General features: G+C 42.4%; 1 protein-coding gene across 1 annotated transcript; it reads left to right on the top strand.

Moving 5' to 3' along the window:
- On the top strand, positions 1–4913 carry LOC115903224 (alcohol dehydrogenase 1-like). Its single transcript, XM_030947524.1, has 9 exons — positions 1–191; positions 1862–1960; positions 2164–2305; positions 2622–2709; positions 2823–3042; positions 3173–3433; positions 3723–3858; positions 4176–4314; positions 4725–4913. Exons 1-9 carry the CDS (start codon positions 174–176, stop codon positions 4747–4749), a joined length of 1128 nt encoding a protein of 375 aa, XP_030803384.1. The 5' UTR covers positions 1–173; the 3' UTR covers positions 4750–4913.
- The last annotated feature ends 15689 nt before the right edge of the window (positions 4914–20602 follow it).

Genomic DNA, 20602 nt, shown 5'->3' with positions numbered 1-20602 from the left:
GCACTCCCTGTGCGCCCAGCATCCAGCAGCCGGCACACATTAACCAGCGCTCTCCAGAGACGGTGCCGCACCGGGACTGCTCCCGCTCCACGCCTGGCGGATCCCGCAACACGCCCAGGCAGCAGCTTCCCTCCAGCCTGCGACAGCGACAGACACAGCTCTGCTAAGACCACATGGCCACTGCAGGAAAAGTAAGGACAAGGCATTTCCCACCCTCCTTTCCGAGGTGCCCTGCTCTTGGCCAAATCCGCTGCAGAAGGCTCAGCCTGCGCCCCACTCCGCGCGCCCTCTTTCCTCCGACCTTACTCCCCCACCTCTCCCAAAGCCCTGAGAATTTCACCAGACTCTGCTCTCAGGCGACTGCACGTGTCCAGACCTGCATTCGGTAGTGCATTCCCCCTCTGTCCTGCCTGGCTGCTCAGGAGACAAAATTTGCAATTTTGCTGCCCTGAAAAACACCCTCCTGCTCAATCCCACCCTATGCTCCTGCTCTGGCAGCAAACGCAGCTCTTCAGTGGTGCCCTCTTCAGCTGCTCCCCTCCTGCACTCAGCCTTGTCCATGGCAATACCCTCTTCAGGCTGCAAGCCCCATCTTGCTGATGCCAAACTGCTTTGAGTTGATCAGGGAAGGATTTGTCCCATGTCACACATAAATCATCCTTTTGGCAAGGCGAGAAATTATCCAGTTGCCAGCCAGGCTGGGATTGTTTTGTAGCCTCTTTTTAGATACCTTTAGCTCACTGAAAGGAAAAGTTCTGTCTTGCTTGCCTTAACCTGCAGAAGCGCTCATGTTGCTGTCACATCTGCCCGTACACCAGATGAACCAGTCACTTCATTTTGTATTCCACACTTCACACAAAGCCAGTGTTTACTGAACATTGTTTGGCTTTGCATACAGCTGAGCACTCCGATGTTTCTGCTCCCACCAAATCCCACCCAACCAGCAACCCTCTGTTATGTTTGCACAATTATCCCTTCATAAAAAAACCAAACAATATTTAAGATAGCAGCAATTCTAATTGAATAATTTAAAGAATATATATTGACAATATAATTTGATTAAAATAAGGGATAATTTGGTTCAGATAATAGCGCATAAGCAAAAGATAACCGGGGTACGCAGTGCAGGGCTCTTGGACCCCGGCCACCTCACGTACGAGCTTGCCAAGGGAAGATTCACCCCTTATAAGCCATGTGTCAATATCATCTCCTCCCATTTTCGATTCATCACACTTCTATCTCTGCCCTCGTCTCCACCTTTACGGCGCATGCTCCATCACTGCTTTGGTGGTCGCACCAGTCTTTGGGAGTCGTCATGATGAAGGCCTCTCCTCTTCCTCTTTTTGTCCTTTAGTTCACCTTTGGGTTACACATGCGCACCAAGCCAATATAATGTAAGCCAAAACTAACATTCTACTATATTTTAGCATCAAAGCAATAAATCTCTTATAATTAGCATTTTCCTGGGACCCAACCAGATATTCCCTTCTTTTTGTTAATTTTGGTAACCGTTATCTCTTGCTATTTCCTCCTATCCTGAACATCTGCAGGAAGGGGGATGGTAGAGCCCCTCCTCTCGCTTTTCTTTTGGCATTTCAACTTTTTAACTGTTTTAGTATTTCCAAATATTGATTACTGTATCCGTATTTATTACTGTTTCAATTTTATAAGCACGAATCATACCTATTTACCACACCTCAGAAAACAGCACAAGGCAGTTGTGTAGCTCTAGAAGTGTGTGCTGCAGCGTGCACAGACAAGTGTTATGCAGCCTTGGCTTTGGTGACTGTAGGACAACTGTCCTGGGCTGTTGTCAAAGGTGAACCTTTCCCTGCAATGTATTCCTCTCGGTTGTTTCCAGGTAATCAGGTGCAGGGCTGCTGTTGCCTGGGCCCCGGGCAAGCTCTCTGTTGAGGAGGTGGAAGTTGCACCCCCAAAGGCAGGGGAAGTCCGGATCAAGGTAAAAATACATTTCAATCATTTTTTCTCCCTTGAGGTAGCTGTTCTTCTTGTGGCTGTAGCTTGGGTATAATCAAGTGATCAGTGTCCACCCATCACCTTAACTGCCCAGAGAAGTTCTGTGGAAAATCCTTCCACAAACTGAAACAAACAGTGGCTGGACTATTTCTAGAAATCACCATTTACTCTTTCCTCTCTGAACAGATTGTGGCCACAGGCATCTGTCACACAGATGATCACGGTTTGAAAGGTTCCTTGCCTAATGTGGAGTTCCCAGTTATTCCTGGCCATGAAGGAGCTGGGATTGTGGAAAGCATTGGAGGAGGAGTGACCACTGTGAAACCAGGTAACCGACACACTCTCAAACGCGTGCCCAGGATTCAGGCCTCAAAGCTCTGCCAAGAGCTCAGAAACTTCTCCCTTCTCCTGAGTCACTGGTTAAAAAACTAAGTGCAGACTCAATGCACTGGACTCTCATGTCCAATTTTCCAACCTGTTCCCCATGTAGACAAATAAGGCTTGGAGCATTCATCCTCAAAGGGAAATCAGAGGGTTCATTGTAGGTTTCTACCATCATAAAGCTCAGGAGAGGTGATTCAACAGGCAATGCCCTCAGGGACTGTGGAGCTAAAGGCACCTAACAGAGATTCACTTTGTTGTAGGAGACAAAGTGATCCCCCTTTGCCTCCCTCAGTGTGGGAAATGCAGCTTCTGCCAGAATCCTGAATCCAACTTCTGCCAGAAGTCCCAGTAAGTTTACTTTGCCTTCCCCTACACCTGCATGGGATGGACTTTATGACAAATCTGCCACCCCCATCAGTGCTTCATTCAATCAAATACAAATACTTGCATCTCCTCCACAGTTTTTATGAACCACAAAACCTGCTGCCAGACAAGACCAGCCGCTTCTCTTGCAAAGGGAAGCAGATCCATCATTTCCTGTGGGTCAGCACCTTTGCAGAATACACTGTGGTCCCAGAGTACGCCGTTGCCAAGATAGATGCTGCAGCACCTCTGGACAAAGTCTGCTTGTTTGGCTGTGGGTTTTCCACAGGCTATGGGGCTGCCATCAACACAGCCAAGGTTGGTATTCAGGCGTGTTTAGCACCCCAGGGTCACCCTCACAACCTCATCCATCCTGTGCAAAAGAAACCTTCTCCTCCTCTTCCTCCTCCTCTTGCTGCTGGAGACTCACAGGCTCCCATCTGTGCAGGTTAAACCAGGTTCCACCTGTGCTGTTTTTGGCCTCGGAGGAGTTGGCCTCTCTGTTGTCATGGGCTGCAAGGCAGCTGGAGCTTCCCGCATCATTGCCGTGGACATCAACAAGGACAAGTTTGCCAAGGCCAAGGAGCTGGGAGCCACCGACTGCATCAACCCTCGAGACTTCCAGAAGCCCATCCAGGAGGTGCTCACTGAGATGACCGGACAGGGCGTGGACTACTCCTTTGAGGCCATCGGGCACGCGGACACCATGGTAGGTGGCACTTCAGCACCTGTCCTCCCTCCCAGGTCATCACAGGCTCCACTCAGGACTAAAATCACCTCCATGGGAAGTTCTTCACAGGCTGCCTGCACTGCTGGGCATATCTTTGTGAGAGAAAATAGCAGGAAACTTAAAAGAAACCCCACGCTCTCCAGGTCTGCTCCACAAGGGGTGATGTGTGTTTTCAGATTACCAGAGAGGAGCAGGAGATTGCACAAAAGAGACACTCCCATGACCAACTCATCATGGCTTTCTCTCATTCTCCTGCCTGTCCCATCAGATTGCTGCCTTGGCTTCCTGCAATATGAGCACTGGTGTCTGTGTGATGGTTGGAGAATTGGATTCTGGTTCAGAGATTTCCATCGATCCCACACTTCTGCTGATTGGGCGTACATGGAAGGGGACTTTGGTTGGAGGTAGTGTACTTAAGAAGCCACTCTAAATTATTCAGCTTTTTCTTTCTTGGCAGTTGACAAATCATGGTAAAAGAGGGTTTTCAAGTAAAAGACAACTAAAGAGGAGTGCTGCATTGCCTGTATTGAACATTAGCATTAGACAAGCAAATAATCCTCCGCCTGTGTCACACAGTAACCCAGTCATCCTAAAGAGCAGAAAACATCTCACAAGAGTGTGGCACCAGCACTGGTCACTAGTCCTGACCCTGACAGTAACACTACCTTACCAAAACAGCCTTTCTCCCATTATTCAGGCAGCTGCTCTCTCCTGTTTCTAGGCTGGAAGACGAGAGAATGTATCCCCAAATTAGTTTCTGGCTATTTGGAGAAGAAATTCAATTCGGACTTGCTGATCACGCACACGCTGCCATTCGCTAAAGTGAACGAGGGATTTGAGCTGTTACGTGCAGGAAAAAGGTGAGACCCTGACCAGCAGGAGGTTCAGCAAACCTCAGCACCTCCTCCTAAAATTCCAACAGGCAGAGCATGCAACACTGGCTTCCCAAAGAGCACCTGAGCCTTTGGAGGAAGCAGGGCCTCCCAGCTGAGTGCTGGCAAGATCTGCCATAGCCCAGAGGGAAGAGCCCATGCTCAGCACAGGGAACCCTCCTGCTCATGGTTCAGCTCAGTGCAGATCCTGTGGCCTTATCCTGTGAGGGGCTCCCCTCAGCAGGGATTTGAAGGCTGCCCCGCTGCTGCACACCTCATGCAGCTCAGTCAGGAAGAGGCTGGATGACAGAGAAGGTGGCTGGTCCCCAGGCACACCTGCCTGCCACACTGCCTGCTCCTGAGCTGCAGACAGCCCTCCCTTCCCTTCCACGTTTCAGCATCCGCACTGTCCTGCTCTTCTGAGGGACATGGCCAAGGAAGCCGAGCGGAGGGACCAGCGCAGCAGATGCTCTCCTGGCCTGGGCCCTTCTCAACCAGCACCTCCCCTTGTGGGGCACCAGGAGAAGAGAATGAGGAACTCACCTGTGCTGCTGTCACTGCTGGTCCTGCTGTGCCCAGACAGGACATAAAAGGATGTCTCTCCCAGGAAAATGCTTTTACTAATAAAGGTTTTCTGTCAAACTCGTCCCATGCAGTGCACTCAATCAAAAGTGTTTCCAGAGGACAGGGGGAGCTCCCCCTCACATCACATCCCTTCCACCACGCCCTTGTTCTCAGTAGGGAGCAACGGCCTCTGCCCCTCCTCTGCTGCTGCCTCCCACCTTCATCTCCCTCAGTGAACTGGGCCCTCTCCTCTCTGCCCCTGTCCCAGCTGGGTGAATGCTGCAGCTTCCAGCAAAGCCCAGCAGGGAAACAAGTCCTGCTGCTGCTGCTCTGAAGCACGTTATATAAAGCAGTAGATAACTTTCTTATAATGATGTAACACTCATAGAGCTTCCATGGATGCTGTTTCATTTTTGTCAAATGTTATTGTAGGTTTAATATATTTTCCACACCAAGTCCCACTGTATATTACAGTACAACTCTGAAAAATATTCCCCAAAGAACAGGCTTATCACTCCAAATGGTCATTCTGCTAAACAGATCCTTCTTTCAGTGCTGAAGACGGGACCCATAAAACCACTGTGCCTTTTGACCTCTTTTGTGCAACACTTATCACATCCCACAGCCCTTTGACCTTCTTGAAACCCTCAGCGCAATCAGCAATTACACAGAATATCATGAACACACAAATGAGTTATCAAAGGCAAACAAATTCCATCCTGTCCACCAATTTTTAGTACCTCATGCCATGCCTTTTGAGGGCTTTGACTTTGAGAATAATTTTTTCATTTTGTTTTTTTTAAGTATCTATAGCATGTCCCTCATACCTTCCCTCCAAGTTGTGTCTTCCTCCTTGACTATTCCCCCTGCTTTTGCAACATCTGTGAAGTTAGTTTTGGCCTCTTTTGGTTCTTTGTACTGCAGCTCATTTACTGACAGCCCATTTTTTGAAGGCACTAAGTCTCCCTATTTTCTGTTTTTTTTGGTTTTCTTCAATTCTATTCCATTTGATCCTATCCCCATTCCAGGGTGTTTGTAAGCCTTTCTTTTCTGTTTCACAACATCCCGTTTCTCTTCCCGAAATGAAATGAAATTTCCTTTCCTGAAAAGAAACGAAATGTTGCGATTTCAATGGGAAAGCTTTGGTGCATGTCCCTGCACTTGATGGCATGCCATGCCTTTTGATAGCTTTGACTTTAGAAAAGATTTTTTAAGTATCCATGCCAAGTCCCTAATATCTTCCCTTACAAGTTGTGATTTCCTGTATTCCTCGTGAATCTCTTCCCCTGTTTTGACAAAAGTTTATTTTTGGCACGATTTAGTCCTTTACAGAACATCTCATTTCCCCACAGACCATTATTAGAAGGCATCAAATAGCCTGAAAATCTGGGGGATTTTTTTGTTTTTATCAATACGATTTCATTTGATCCCATCTCCAGCATACAGTGTTTGTAAGCCATTCTTTCTGTTTCAAAAAATCCGGTTTCATTCCTTACACAAAGGGAAACAGTACATTGCAAAAGAGAAAAGAAAAGCCTACAACCACGAAGGAATGGGGATAGGATCAAATTAAATGCAATTGAAAAAAAACCCAAAAAACCTGAAAAGCGGGACTTTTCGTGTCTCCAAAAATGGTCTCTGAGGAAATCAGCTGCATTGCAAAAGACCAAAACAGGCAAAAACTAAGCTCACAGAGGTTGCAAAAGCAGGGGAAAATGTCAAGGAGGAAGACACAACTTGGAAGGGAAGATATGAGGGACATGGCATGGACATTTAAAAAAAACCAAAAAAAATCTTTCCCAAAGTCAAAGCCATCCGAAAGCAGGCAGGCCATATGCATCAAGGGCAGGCACATGCAGCAAAGCTTGCCAAAATTGATCCCCACTGAAGGCAAACATAAAAGAAGGACCTACAAACATGCTGGAATGGACATACAATCAAAGGAATTGCAATTGGAGGAGAAAAAATGAAAATTTGAAAAATTGACTAGCTATAATAAATGGACCAAGTTTATATCAGGTGCATTGCAAAGGACCAAAAGAGGCAAAAAACTAAGCTCACAGAGGTTGCAAAAGCAGGGGAAAAAGTCAAGGCGGAAGACACAGCTTGGAGGGGAAGATATGAGGGACATGGCATGGATACCTAGAAAAAAAAAATGCTGTCCCAAAGAAAAAGCCATCCAAAAGCAGACAGGCCATATGCATCAAGGGCAGGCACATGCAGCAAAGCTTGCCAAAATTGATCCCCACTGAAGGAAAACACAAAAGAAGGACCTACATACATGCTGGAATGGAGATACCATCAAAGGAATTGCAATTGGAGGAGAAAAAATGAAAATTTGAAAAATTTAGTGGCTATAATAAATGGACCGGGATTATATAACTTGCAGTGCAAAGGACCAAAAGAGGCAAAAACTAAGCTCACAGAGGTTGCAAAAGCAGGGGAAAAAGTCAAGGAGGAAGACACAGCTTGGAGGGGAAGATATGAGGGACATGGCACGGACACTTAAAAAAAAAAACAAAAAAAATTTTTCCCAAAGAAAAAGCCATCCCAAAGCAGGCAGGCCATATCCCATCAAGGGCAGGCACATGCAGCAAAGCTTGCCAAAATTGATCCCCGCTGAAGGCAAACATAAAAGAAGGACCTACAAACATGCTGGAATGGACATACCATCAAAGGAAATGCAATTGGAGGAGAAAAAATGAAAGTTTGAAAAATTGACTAGCTATAAAAAATGGACTGGGATTATATAACTTGCAGTGCAAAGGACCAAAACAGGCCAAAACTAAGCTCACAGAGGTTGCAAAAGCAGGGGAAAAAGTCAAGGAGGAAGACACAACTTGGAGGGAAAGATATGAGGGACATGGCATGGACACTTAAAAAAAACCAAAAAAAATCTTTCCCAAAGTCAAAGCCATCAAAAGGCATGGCACGCCATCACGTGCAGGGACATGCACCAAAGATTCCTCTCTTGGTCCCCATTGAAATCGCAAGATTCCGTTTCCCTTCCCGAAAGGAAATTTCATTTCCTTTCGGGAAGGGAAACGGAATCTTGCGAACCCAAAAAGAAAGGCTTACAAACACTCTGGAAAGGAGCTAGGATCAAATGAAATGCAATTGAAAAAAACCCAAAAAAACCTGAAATTCGGGAGTTTTCGTGTCTTCATAAAATGGTCTCTGAGGAAATCAGCTGCATTGCAAAGGACCAAAACAGGCCAAAACTAAGCTCACAGAGGTTGCAAAAGCAGGGGAAAAGTCAAGGAGGAGTCAAGGAGGAAGACACAACTTGGAGGGGAAGATATGAGGGACATGGCATGCATACTTAGAAAAAAAGGAACAAATCTTTCCCAATGTCCAAGCCATCTTAAAACAGGCAGGCCATATGCCATCAAGTGCAGGTACATGCAGCGCAGCTTGCCAAAATTGGTCCCCGCTGAAGGCCGAAACAGAAAAAAGGACTTGCAAGCAGTCTGGAATGGAGATACCATGGATGGAAATACAGTTGCAAAAAACTCAAAAAACCAGAAAGTCAGGAGATTTAGTGCCTTTCAGAAATGGTCTGTTAGGAAGTGAGCTGCAGTGCAAAGGACCAAACCAGGCCAAAACTAAACTCACAGTGATTGCAAAGCAGCAGAAATAGCCAAGGAGTAAGACAGGAAGGCACAACTTGGAGGGGAAGATAGGAGTGACATAGCTTGGATACTTCAAAAATTATACAAAAAAATCTCTTCCCCAAAATCTAAGGTGTTGTCATTTTATTGTGACAGTTCCCATACCTTGTGGGTCATTTCTCATGGGCAGCTCCACACAGCATTAACTCCATCTTCTTCATGGTACAGCCAACAAAGTCCATCTCTCATCACAGCACAACCAAAAGCTCCAATTCTCTCCTCACCCAGCTAATCCACCCTTCTATAGCAATCATCATTATTGGACACAGCTGTGGCCTGTTAATGGCAGGCTTGTTTCCAATCTTTGGTGATTAGTACAGCTGCAACTCCTCAGGTGTGACACTACCTTCTGCACTATCTTTGTTTTCTTACATTCTATCCCTCCACAATTCCCCCTTTTCTTTTAATTACAAAGTTGCAGCATCTCTAGAAAGATATGTTGGAGTAAATTGATATTATAACGTATTCGCATATCTCACTTAGGACTAACAGTATACAAATGTTCAGGCAACATGTCACAGCAAGAACACAGGTTTCTAAGTTCTGACTTAGTTTTGCTTTTCACAGTCTAGTACATTAACCTAAGGCTTTTCATGAACTAATGTTGTGTTTACTGTCTTTTGCAGTGCCCTTTGCAAAAGACAGTAAACCCAGTACAAATCATCTTTTGTGTAATTTCTATTTAACTATGGAATGGGCCTGTGCACTGACCTTGATTCATTACTCGAACTTACATTACATACTATCAGAAACTCCTATACTTACACTTCTAGAATATTGGCAATATAAATAGCTGTACAACTTCTTAAGGCAACTCACAAGAATAAGCTAAAGGCTATATGTTAGGATAGTAACAAATCAACAGTTACATAATCTTATCAATAGCTATACAACTTGAACAACATCAAGCCAGTATCTGTCGAGTGTACTTATGCTTACGGAATATAAACTTTTACACTTATGCCTAATCGAAGATTAATAGCTGCAATTCACAAACAAAATGCACGTTTCATCTGCAAACAAATACACCATACTGAATGATAGAGCTACTCTGTCCCCAGCTCACACTGCTGGTTTTAATAATTCTCTTCTTCCTTTTACAGTTTTTTGTTGTATTAGTTGGTCACTGTAAGCCTCTGTTGCCCTGCTCTGTTTTCCATGTAGATGAAACAATCTGTTCTTCACTTGATATGTTGTTTCCCATTGTGTCCCCAGTGACACACCTGTACTCCAAGTGTCAAAATCTGTCAGGTCCAGACCAGGCAGCCTCCCCTGCTGCTCTCAATGCTACGCTGGGCTCCACCTCCAGCTGCGCCTCGCCCTACAGCCCAATCCCAAATCCCATCGGGTTTCTGTGGAGATGGCCACTATACAATTTTAGAGGGCTTCTCTTACATATTGTCTGTGCAGCTCTGACTCTGCCTCTCAGAGCTCCATGTTGCTTTTGTTCCAGCACTCGTGTAGTAGCAACTTAGTAAACCACATATTATTTCCCGTTGTGTCCTGCTGCATGCACTACCATCCCGGGGGAACCCGGCACCATCCTGGGTGCCCTCTGGACTGCAGCCATACCTTGGCAGAGGGCACGGGGCTTACTCCAATGTACCAGCTAAGCAAAGTGTATAGTGTCCACTCCTCATATCCAGCACTCTTCTCCTTGAGGTGGTATCTCATACCTTGTCCTGACTTCTAGGCTCCCAGGTCTGCCAAGCTATAGCTCATGTGGATTTTTAGGCTCTCAGGCTCTTGTTCGGCCTGACTCCAGTGTCTAATTTCTCTTAGGTCTGCAGTAATCTTCTCAAATCACCTTGGGATCACATTGCTTAATATTTAAGTCCTTTTCTCCAGACCACCACAGGATCATGTCAGAATCATGTCAGGCTCACCAGCTGTTGTCATCTTGTTGCAAAAGTCCCATACCTTGTGGGTCATTTCTCATGGGAAGCTCCTCACAGCACTGACTCCTTCTTCTTCACAGTACAGCCAACAAAGTCCATCTCTCCTCCCAGCACAACCAAAAAACTCCAATTCTCACCTCACCCAGCTAACCCAATCTTCTATAGCACTCATCATAATTGGACACAGCTGTGGCCTTTTAAAGGCAGGCATGTTCCTAATCTTTGGTGATTAGTGCAGCAGCAACTCCTCAGGTGTGAGACTGCCTTCTACGCTATCTTTATTTTCTTACATCCTATCCCTCCACACAAAGCCATCAAAAGGCAGGCCATATGCCATCAAGTGCAGGGACATGCAACAAAGCTTGCCATTGATCCCCATTGAAATTGCAAGATTTCGTTTCCTTTCCTGAAGGGAAATAATTTCCATTCAGGAAGGGAAACGAAATAATTTCTTTCCGGGAAGGGAAATCAAATCTTGTGATTTCAAACCACAGATTCTGTGGCTTTATCCTGTGAGGGGCTCCCCTCAGCAGGGATTTGAAGGCTGCCCCGCTGCTGCACACCTCATGCAGCTCAGTCAGGAAGAGGCTGGATGACAGAGAAGGTGGCTGGTCCCCAGGCACACCTGCCTGCCACACTGCCTGCTCCTGAGCTGCAGACAGCCCTCCCTTCCCTTCCACGTTTCAGCATCCGCACTGTCCTGCTCTTCTGAGGGACATGGCCAAGGAAGCCGAGCGGAGGGACCAGCGCAGCAGATGCTCTCCTGGCCTGGGCCCTTCTCAACCAGCACCTCCCCTTGTGGGGCACCAGGAGAAGAGAATGAGGAACTCACCTGTGCTGCTGTCACTGCTGGTCCTGCTGTGCCCAGACAGGACATAAAAGGATGTCTCTCCCAGGAAAATGCTTTTACTAATAAAGGTTTTCTGTCAAACTCGTGCAGTGCACTCAATCAAAAGTGTTTCCAGAGGACAGGGGGAGCTCCCCCTCACATCACATCCCTTCCACCACGCCCTTGTTCTCAGTAGGGAGCAACGGCCTCTGCCCCTCCTCTGCTGCTGCCTCCCACCTTCATCTCCCTCAGTGAACTGGGCCCTCTCCTCTCTGCCCCTGTCCCAGCTGGGTGAATGCTGCAGCTTCCAGCAAAGCCCAGCAGGGAAACAAGTCCTGCTGCTGCTGCTCTGAAGCACGTTATATAAAGCAGTAGATAACTTTCTTATAATGATGTAACACTCATAGAGCTTCCATGGATGCTGTTTCATTTTTGTCAAATGTTATTGTAGGTTTAATATATTTTCCACACCAAGTCCCACTGTATATTACAGTACAACTCTGAAAAATATTCCCCAAAGAACAGGCTTATCACTCCAAATGGTCATTCTGCTAAACAGATCCTTCTTTCAGTGCTGAAGACAGGACCCATAACACTACTATGCCTTTTGACCTCTTTTGTGCAACACTTACCACATCCCACAGCCCTTTGACCTTCTTGAAAACCCTCAGCGCAATCAGCAATTACACAGAATATCATGAACACACAAATGAGTTATCAAAGGCAAACAAATTCCATCCTGTCCACCAATTTTTAGTACCTCATGCCATGCCTTTTGAGGGCTTTGACTTTGGGGAAGATTGATTTTTTTTTTTTTAAGTGTCCATGCCATGTCCCTCATATCTTCCCCTCCAAGTTTTGTCTTCCTCCTTGACTTTTTCCCCTGCTTTTGCAACCTCTGTGAGCTTAGTTTTTGCCTGGTTTGGTCCTTTGCACTGATCCTGATATAATCGCTGTCCAATTTCTTGTAGTCACTAATTTTCCCAGATTTCTTGTTTTTTTCCCTTCAATTGCATTTCCTTTGGTGGTAACTCCATTCCAGAGTGTTTGTAAGTCCTTCTTTTCTCTTTGCAGGATTTCAATGGGGATAAATTTTGGCAAGCTTTGGTCCCTGTCCCTGCACTTGATGGTATCCCATGCCTTTTGATGGCTTTCAGTTTTGTGACGGTTTTGGTTTGGTTTTTTTTCCCAGCATCCTTGCAACGTCTCTCGTATCTTCTCCTCTAAGTTGTGTCTTACTCCTTGATTTTTTCCCCTGCTTTTGCAACATCTGTGAGCTTAGTTTTGGCATGTTTTGGTCCTTTGCACTGCAGCTCATTTTCTCAGAGACCATTTTCTGGTAGTCACTAAATGTCCCAATTTTCTGGTTTTTTGGGTTTTTTCTGTTGCATTTCATTTGATCCTATCTCCTTTCCAGAGTGTTTGTAAGCCTTTCTTTTTGGGTTCACAAGATTTTGTTTCCCTTCCGGAAATCTTGGTCTGTAGTAGCAGCAGACTGTTTGCGGGAACAGGATTTTGTTATGGTGCATTGTTCTGCAAATATTCAGTACCCATTGAAAAGAAACTCCATGGGAATTCTAAATATTCCTCTAATATATATTTTCCCTTGTATCATCTCTTACCCATTACTTCTCTCCCCTTTGCACAAGATTTATACCAACATAGGACACCACCAAAGGAGAAATTAGAAGTCCCTATAAATGCTATTCTTTCAATGATGCCTTTCTTCTTTCTCCAGGAGGATCATTTTGCCATTTCTTTCCCCAGCTCCAGTGGGAAAGAGCCCGGAGACCTATCTTGATCTGAGACCCAAGAAAACACAGTGCTTTTTTATCCATTTTAAGGGTTCTGCAGCATTACCTAGATGCTGTTTTAGAAATCTTACCTCCTACTGGATTAGTGGCATTGTTCTTCTCCAGGACCTAATAGAGAAAAAATATACCAGATAATAAATGATGTCTAAATTTCTGTTGCATAAATTGACCTTGAGGTCTGACATGTATGCTTTTCTGGGGAAGGATATGGATAAAAGAACTAATATCTGGGCAATTTTACAACTGAAAAGGCATGAAAAAAATCAGCTTTAGAAATAGATAAATACACATCTAATTGATGTTGTGAAAGTAAAAGTGTGATGATATCAATTACAGTTAAATTATATATCCAAGCCCAATGAAACATGTATAGAAAACAATTTCTGCATTTGGTGAAGGGTTGCCTTAGTTTTGTTTGTGATCCACATATTACAGTGGCTCAACAGTATAAATGTATACATTAATATTATTAATATTAATAATTTCCCTAAGGTCATACATGTAATAGATGTGATAATTCTCTTAGAATTGCATGAATAATTCAATTTACTTTGTGGAATTTTTGCTGCATTTTTAGCATGTTATCTTAAACCACTACTTGCCCAAGTAGATTGTTGATTCTTGTGTACTTTGGTTCAGGAGGCTGGAATGAGGCTTACTAATTTTGTCTTTAAAACATTCAAACAGACGGTTTTTCTGACTTTGAAGCAGGAGTTATGTGTCCATTATACATAACACTAGTAATGAATAGGATAGCTGTCAGTCCAGATTAGAATCCAAAGATGTTTCTACAGAGCTCTTCACTTTTGTGTGTGACTTCTGTCAACTTCCCTTTCTCATTTCTGCTTGATGTCAGTGAGGAGTGAAAGGATGTTTATTCATTTCTCACAGCAATGCTCCCCAACATATGTCTTCAGGGTTGTGTTTCTTAAGGTAACATTTGCCAAAGGTTCAGCAGATCTCTCTGCATATTTGCAAGCTGTTACACCACTTTTAGTGACATCTTTTCCTTCATGTTGGAAGCATAACAAAAAATATGACAATTATAGTGGAATATATCACTGAAAGAAGTAGCTAGCAATGCCAGGACTGTGGGGGGAGTGGGGGGTAGTCATCCACTCTGGCAGTCCCTTCAGAAAATGACCAAATGAGGGAATAATGTGCTGATGGAACCAAAACTTCATTTCTAATTCTTCTTTTTGGTCTCAAGTTAAACCTGTGTTTTTAATACAGTCTTCTATTTCTTTTGATGTAATCTTTAAGAAAAATTTGTGGGAGGACATCAAGTTACTGTCCTGTCTTAGTTAAACAAATGTCTTGGTCTTGACCCTTTTGGAATTCATAAAGCTGGAGGATTTGCTATTGCTTTTTTTTGCAACAGTTAGAAAAATATGTAGTATTATGCTATTAGTAGAAAATCGATCCCAAATATGATAAATCATTATCATTTAAGAATCAAAATAAGTTTTATAGAAAATGTTTTAATTTTTTTGTTGTTTATTTGATGCTTAATAAGAAAATCAAACAGAAATATTTATCTTGAAAATATTTATTCTGCAGTTTTTGTGGACTTTTTTGTTTCGTTGTTTTGTTTGGCTTTGTTTGTTGTTTGGTTGTTTGGTTTGTTTGGGTTATTTTGTTCGGTTTTGTTTTGGTTTTGGTATTTTTTTCCCAATAGCCCCACTCCCTCCTCCACTTCTTGCAGAGAAAAACATGTGTGAATTCAGGCTTTACTTGAATGTGGGAGATTGGCACATCTTTGCATTGTGTATTCCCGTTTTGTTCATTTGACAGGATTGTACTAGAGTACCACTTCTTAAAGTTTGGACACTTTATGAACCTAAATATATAATTTTCTGCTTTTGAAATAGAAATTCAGATCTCTTCTCTGTAAAATGTTAAGGTGATTAATTCTTTCTTCCTCTTCACTTTTTAGTCCAACATCTTTCACCAGCATTCTTGATAGTAGTAATCAATGCAGTCCTTGATAGAGGTTCTTTGGGAAAAGTTTGTGTGGTTTATGGTGTGTGTTGCATTCCTCCCCACGATCTGCTTTTTGTTTTGTTTTGTTTTCCTTGCTGCCTTCTGTAAGTTTTTTCCAAATGAAGGTGAGGAGTTGCTCTTCAAAACAATCTTTTTGCTCCCCAAAAACTTGCATTTGCCCTCATTAGCAGCAGCCCAAGCAAGGCAAATAGTCTTTCCTCAGCAGCTCTGGCACACTCACAAAAATACAGCTTGCAGGTACGAAGTGGTGAACACAAAAATGAAAGGCGTGCATCCATCACAGTTCATACTGGTGTCCTAAACAGGGCAGAAGCTTCCAGAAAAGGATGTCATTGGGCCCAACTGGACATTATTGAAAACGAATGGTTGCTTAGAAACAGCACAACTCTGGACATTGAGCATGTAGGGCGAGGCCTGTTTGGCCCAAGAACCAGGGCAAGCTGGAAAGCTAGCAAGGAAGTTTGCTACTAAAATTGTATTGCTATGAGCGTTTCACAAAATACTGCACTGCAAAGAGGTTTTTCAGAGTCACCAGATAGCTTTTTCTGACAATTTTTCAGGAAAGATAGCTGCAGGCGCTGTGCTAGTCAGTCAACAAAATTTGGATTGTGTTTTAGAGAGAAAAAGAAAAGAAGGAGATACTGGACTGTCCATACAAATGTGAAGCAGAAAAAATTCCCTGAAGAAACTCTCATAACTCACTCACACAAACACTTTAAATAAGAGATAATAAAGAAGGAGGTCTGTAGTTCCTTTAGTCTTGGTTTACAACTAGGTTGGTTACGTATGTGTAAAAAACTAAAACACGTATAAAATAAAAGAATGGTTTTGAAACATAAAAATAGTGAAATAATCAATTTTTTAAATGTCTGAATAGGGATTTGCGATGTTTATCGAGACATTGAAACACCTATAATAGACTTATGTATATCTCTGTTGGATCAGCTATAGAAATTATTTTCATACAGTAATAGCTGATGTGCTATTGGATGTTCAAGTTTTCAGGTTGAGGATCTAGTTCTCAGCAACCCTGTATCTTCCAGCTGTCTTTATGGAATGGTATGTATATTTGAACATGTTGTCTTTTTATTATGTTCCAAAATAATTTTGGCTTAATAATCCGTTTCAAACATTATTTTCTTTAACTCTGTCTGAATCACTTAATTATAATTTAGTTAGGAATCTATTTCAGCCTTTATTCTGCTGCAGCATTGCTTATAGTCCCTGTTCAGAGGCCACTTGGAAAGATGAGGTATGAGTTTTTTCTTATTAGATAGAAAAAGTAGTCAACTGAAAAGTATGCATCTAATGGCTCTGATACTTTGTTAAGGCTTGAGCAGAGATTTTTTAAAATATAACATAGCAATATATTATAATGATGTAGCAATAAGTTGCTTTGTTTCTGAAAATTGTCATGTTTCAAGTCATTGTTGGTCATCCATTCAAATGGAGCATGATAACAACTCTGACCTAGAGTAGACAATTTTTCAAGCTTAGCAGTGTGCCTTGCCCAAATTTTTTAAAATTCTCTGCATTTTATGATCACTTATTAGTATTTTAGAGGGGCTGAAGTAGCGAATTTTATTTTTAAAATTAGGACAAAAATCAGGAAAAGGGGAAATTATTTAAAGTGCTCACTTTGCAAGGCACAGATAGGCATGAATTCTGGAAATACCAGTTGATATGATAGAAAATGAAAGAGCGAGAAATTAGAAAGTTGTGAAATAAGTTGGTTTTTTTGGGTGACATTGGTAAGGTTTAAAGAGATGCTGCCAATGATGAAGTTGGATTGGGTCCTGAATTGTGGTATTGGAAAGACATAGCACACAGCTTGAGTCCAGATAATATTGTCCAGCTAATGAACCTGACATATAGTTGAAATTCTGGAATTCTGGAATTTTTTTTAAGCTGGGAAAAACTGGGGAGAATAACAAGATGGAAATAAAATTAGGAAGAAGATTATTTTATTTATTTATTGTGTTTTTCTAATTAGTGTTACATAAGAGATACTGTGTTTCAACAGGTAAAGCTAAAATGATAATTTTGCTCAGGACAGAGATCTCTGTAAAGGGACATTTTAGATACAGTCATAGTGACATAAGAAGACTGGTATATTTTGCTTCTTAGGAGAGACTGATTCTGTTTCCATCTTTATAGCATAAGTGTGTACTTGAATAAATGTATAAAAGATTGGGGGGCTGCCATGAAAAATTTGTGGCTGTTTACATATAATCAATAAAAAGGAAGGAATTTTATGTATACATGCATACACATATCTATAGAAATACGTAAATATCAATGTGCAACAGTGTCTGAAGAGTAAAGTTATATGGACTTTTTTGTAAATGAACATTTTAAACCTGGAGGTGGCAGAAGAACAATACTCTGTTAACTCATGAATGGACGTGCCCAGCATAATGATTGCCGATACCCCGAGTGATCGGAAAAGCCTAAGGACAATCATCGCCCTGTTGATACCATCAATCAAAACAGCAGGAGACGCCAGAAAGATACATCTGAATACGCGATTAACACCAGCTATTAACCAGGAAACAGCGATTGTCCAGCTCTGCACAGTGAAAGGAACAGTCTTGAATATGCAGATTTTCAAAAGAAACTGGGACTCCTCTGCCTCAGGCATAAAAAAGCTGTATAAAACAGCCCCACAAAAGGCGGCTCTCGTGAGTGAACGGGGGTAGATCTGATGCGATAGAGGTCGGATCCAGGTTCACCCAGCGCCGACCCCAGGCTTGACACTGTCTCTTTGGCTGTGGTGGTTTTGAGGACCGTATTTTGGTTGTGGAAAAAGATAAAATCTTTCCACATTTTTTGATAATTTGGCTTTCCGATTGATCATTTATAACAACTGTTTCAGAGCAGGCTTCAGTACTGATTCTGTTGCCTATCCATAATCTAGTTCGCTCAGGTTGATCACAAGTGTAACAGTGTGACGTTTTACTGCGTTCTGGTGCCAAAAAGAGCTGTGAAATGCTCAAGCATCTTGTTTTGAAGTTCTTAAATGACTTCTGATTTCTCTCTCTTCTAGGGTAGACAGCATTGTAGGATGAGTGGTCAAGAAACTAATGGCAAAACCTCAGCTGCCAGTTCAAATGACTTCAGCGATACGATTTACAAAGAAATTGCTATAACCAATGGTTATGTCAACAGAATGACCAGAGAAGAGCTCAGAAGTAAACTCACAGAGTTCAAGCTTGAAACCAGGTGATTTGTAACCATGTTGATTTATCTTTGAGAGCAGTAGAGTCATGAGGGATGATTATTTTAAAGCTTAAATACTCAGCACAGAGTGAAAAGCAGAGTCAGCGCCAGACACCAATTGTTTTATGTGCGCTTTTGTTGCAGCTTTTTTGTTGTAGGATTAATCCATGCTGCTTGATGTGTGCTGTCTCAACTGGCAACCCAAAGAAATGCAAGAATACATAACTGAAAGGTAATTCTCATCATTTTTTGGTCAAGGGGGAAAGAACTGCTGTGGTTCTCAGGTGGTGCTGCACAACTTCATCATACAGCAACTCGCTTTAGAACATCCATACTTTCATTTAGTGTACCAGTACAGATCTGGCACTTCCTACAAACCCTGGTGATGGGGCTCAGGATTTAATCACTGCAGAGAAGTACCTTTAGATGGATAGTTTGTTACTCTGAATATGTGTGCTAGAAAAATGTGAAACAATGAATGTATTATAAGCTGGGTTTGTGTTCCCTGGGGCAGAGGCAAGAGAGTATAGTGTAGTTCCTGCTGTACTGGCAGTGACCTGCAAGATTAATAATTCTATGGCCAGGCAAGATATTGAGATATTGTGAAGAAAGTCAGCTGAGAAAAATAGTGTGCTGTTTCTGTAGGCAGCAGGAATGAGGAAGTAGTGCTGGGCAGTTGGTTGGTTAAATTAATTTAGTGCCTCATGAGGAGACAATCTTATCGTTACTTGGGAAAATTTTTGGGAAAACACATTAGATTTCTATAGCTATTTAGCAATTGCTGTGATTTAAAAATTGAAAGCAGAATTCAGGCAGTATATGACATGTTTGCGACCTTCTCTTAGGTTATAAGTTTTCTATATGAGTTTTTAAATTTAGTTGTAAATGCTGAAGGCTTAAAATTTCTTTTTTACCCAAGGTAGGTTTCTTTTGTCAATATATTCAAGTAAGTCTAATCAGAATATATCTTATCTGTAAAACAAATAGTGCATCAGTTCTAATGTAGAGTATTGGGCAGATTACCATACATCATCCTTTCCTTCAAGGTTATTGTGATAGTCAATCAGTTCCTATTTTCAACTTTTTTTACAAGTTTGGTGAAGAAAGAGATAATTTCCCCTTCCATCAGCTCCCATACTGTCTCAACTTTTAATGAGCTGGTCATTGACTTAAACTAGACCAATAAACCAGAGTGAAGAAGAGTTGTCTCTGCAGAAGCAGCTGATGTTCTCAAATGCATGTTTAGTAGTTCGATTTCAGTTCTTCTTTGTGGATCACTGGGCTGCTTTTCTGATAGTACCATTTGCTGCACATATCTTTTAGAGTTTCTGTGATTTCATTTGCAATGAATAATTTTGAAAATCACTTCCTTGGAAGGGTAAATGATCCTTATTTACTCCATTTAGCTCTGGTTTGGTATGCTTGCCATGTGAATTTATTTATAGCCACAAACCCCCTGAAAAGCAGGATCTTAACCAGGAGGGTTTTTGACAACTGAAATCTCATATACTTTATTTTAATTGAGTTATTCAGGCTCAACTTGAAATTTAAATTGAGAAAAATGTAAGATGTGGACGTTCAAGATGGATTCTGTGTTGTCTATACCACTGATGCAGAAAGGCTTCAGGCGTGAATCACTTCAGGTAGAGGGGAATGAATACAGGTGAAGCAGTACTTCTTCCAGGGCCAGAGGTCAACCAGGAGTAATCTACAAAGACTTGAGCTTTGGGAAGGCTTTGGATATCAAGTCTTGCTGAAGCAGAGGTGACTGCAGAGTGTCTCTGTGCCTGCTTCCCAGTCTGTCTCTGGTGTTGTATTGTGAGGGGTACCACAGCCTCTGGGTTATCCCAGACGTGGGTTTAATGTAGTGTAGATAATGGCGCTAACACTCCTCTATGATAAAGTGGAATTCAGACTTCACATATGCTGCTGTTCAAAATGAGGTTAAGAAGTGTTGAGCTTTCAAATGTTAAATATAGTTTCAGTTTTACAGCAAGGAAATAATTAAACAAGAGTGTGATCTTTGTCACTTTCCTTATTTCTTTAGAGGAGTGAAAGATGTACTGAAAAAGATATTGAAAAACTATTATAAGAAACAGAAGCTGATGCAGAAGGAACACATTAGTGGAGACAGCTGCTATGACTACATCTGTGTCGTTGACTTTGAAGCAACCTGTGAAGAAGGAAATCTGCCTGAATTTGTTCATGAAATAATTGAATTTCCTGTTGTCTTGCTAAACACACGTACCCTGGAAATAGTAAGTGATCTAATGGCTG

Source organism: Camarhynchus parvulus, chromosome 4, assembly GCF_901933205.1.
Source record: "Camarhynchus parvulus chromosome 4, STF_HiC, whole genome shotgun sequence".
NCBI classification, from domain to species: domain Eukaryota; kingdom Metazoa; phylum Chordata; class Aves; order Passeriformes; family Thraupidae; genus Camarhynchus; species Camarhynchus parvulus.
Note: the sequence above shows the minus strand (reverse complement) of the source record. Positions and strands in the feature narration are given on the sequence as shown.

What these genes read in the sequence shown, in the direction of transcription:
- LOC115903224 (XM_030947524.1), top strand. An exon ending in AACTTCTGCCAGAAGTCCCA is followed by an intron (nt 2,710 to 2,822) that starts GTAAGTTTACTT and finishes TCTCCTCCACAG; the next exon opens with TTTTTATGAACCACAAAACC. An exon ending in TCGGGCACGCGGACACCATG is followed by an intron (nt 3,434 to 3,722) that starts GTAGGTGGCACT and finishes CTGTCCCATCAG; the next exon opens with ATTGCTGCCTTGGCTTCCTG.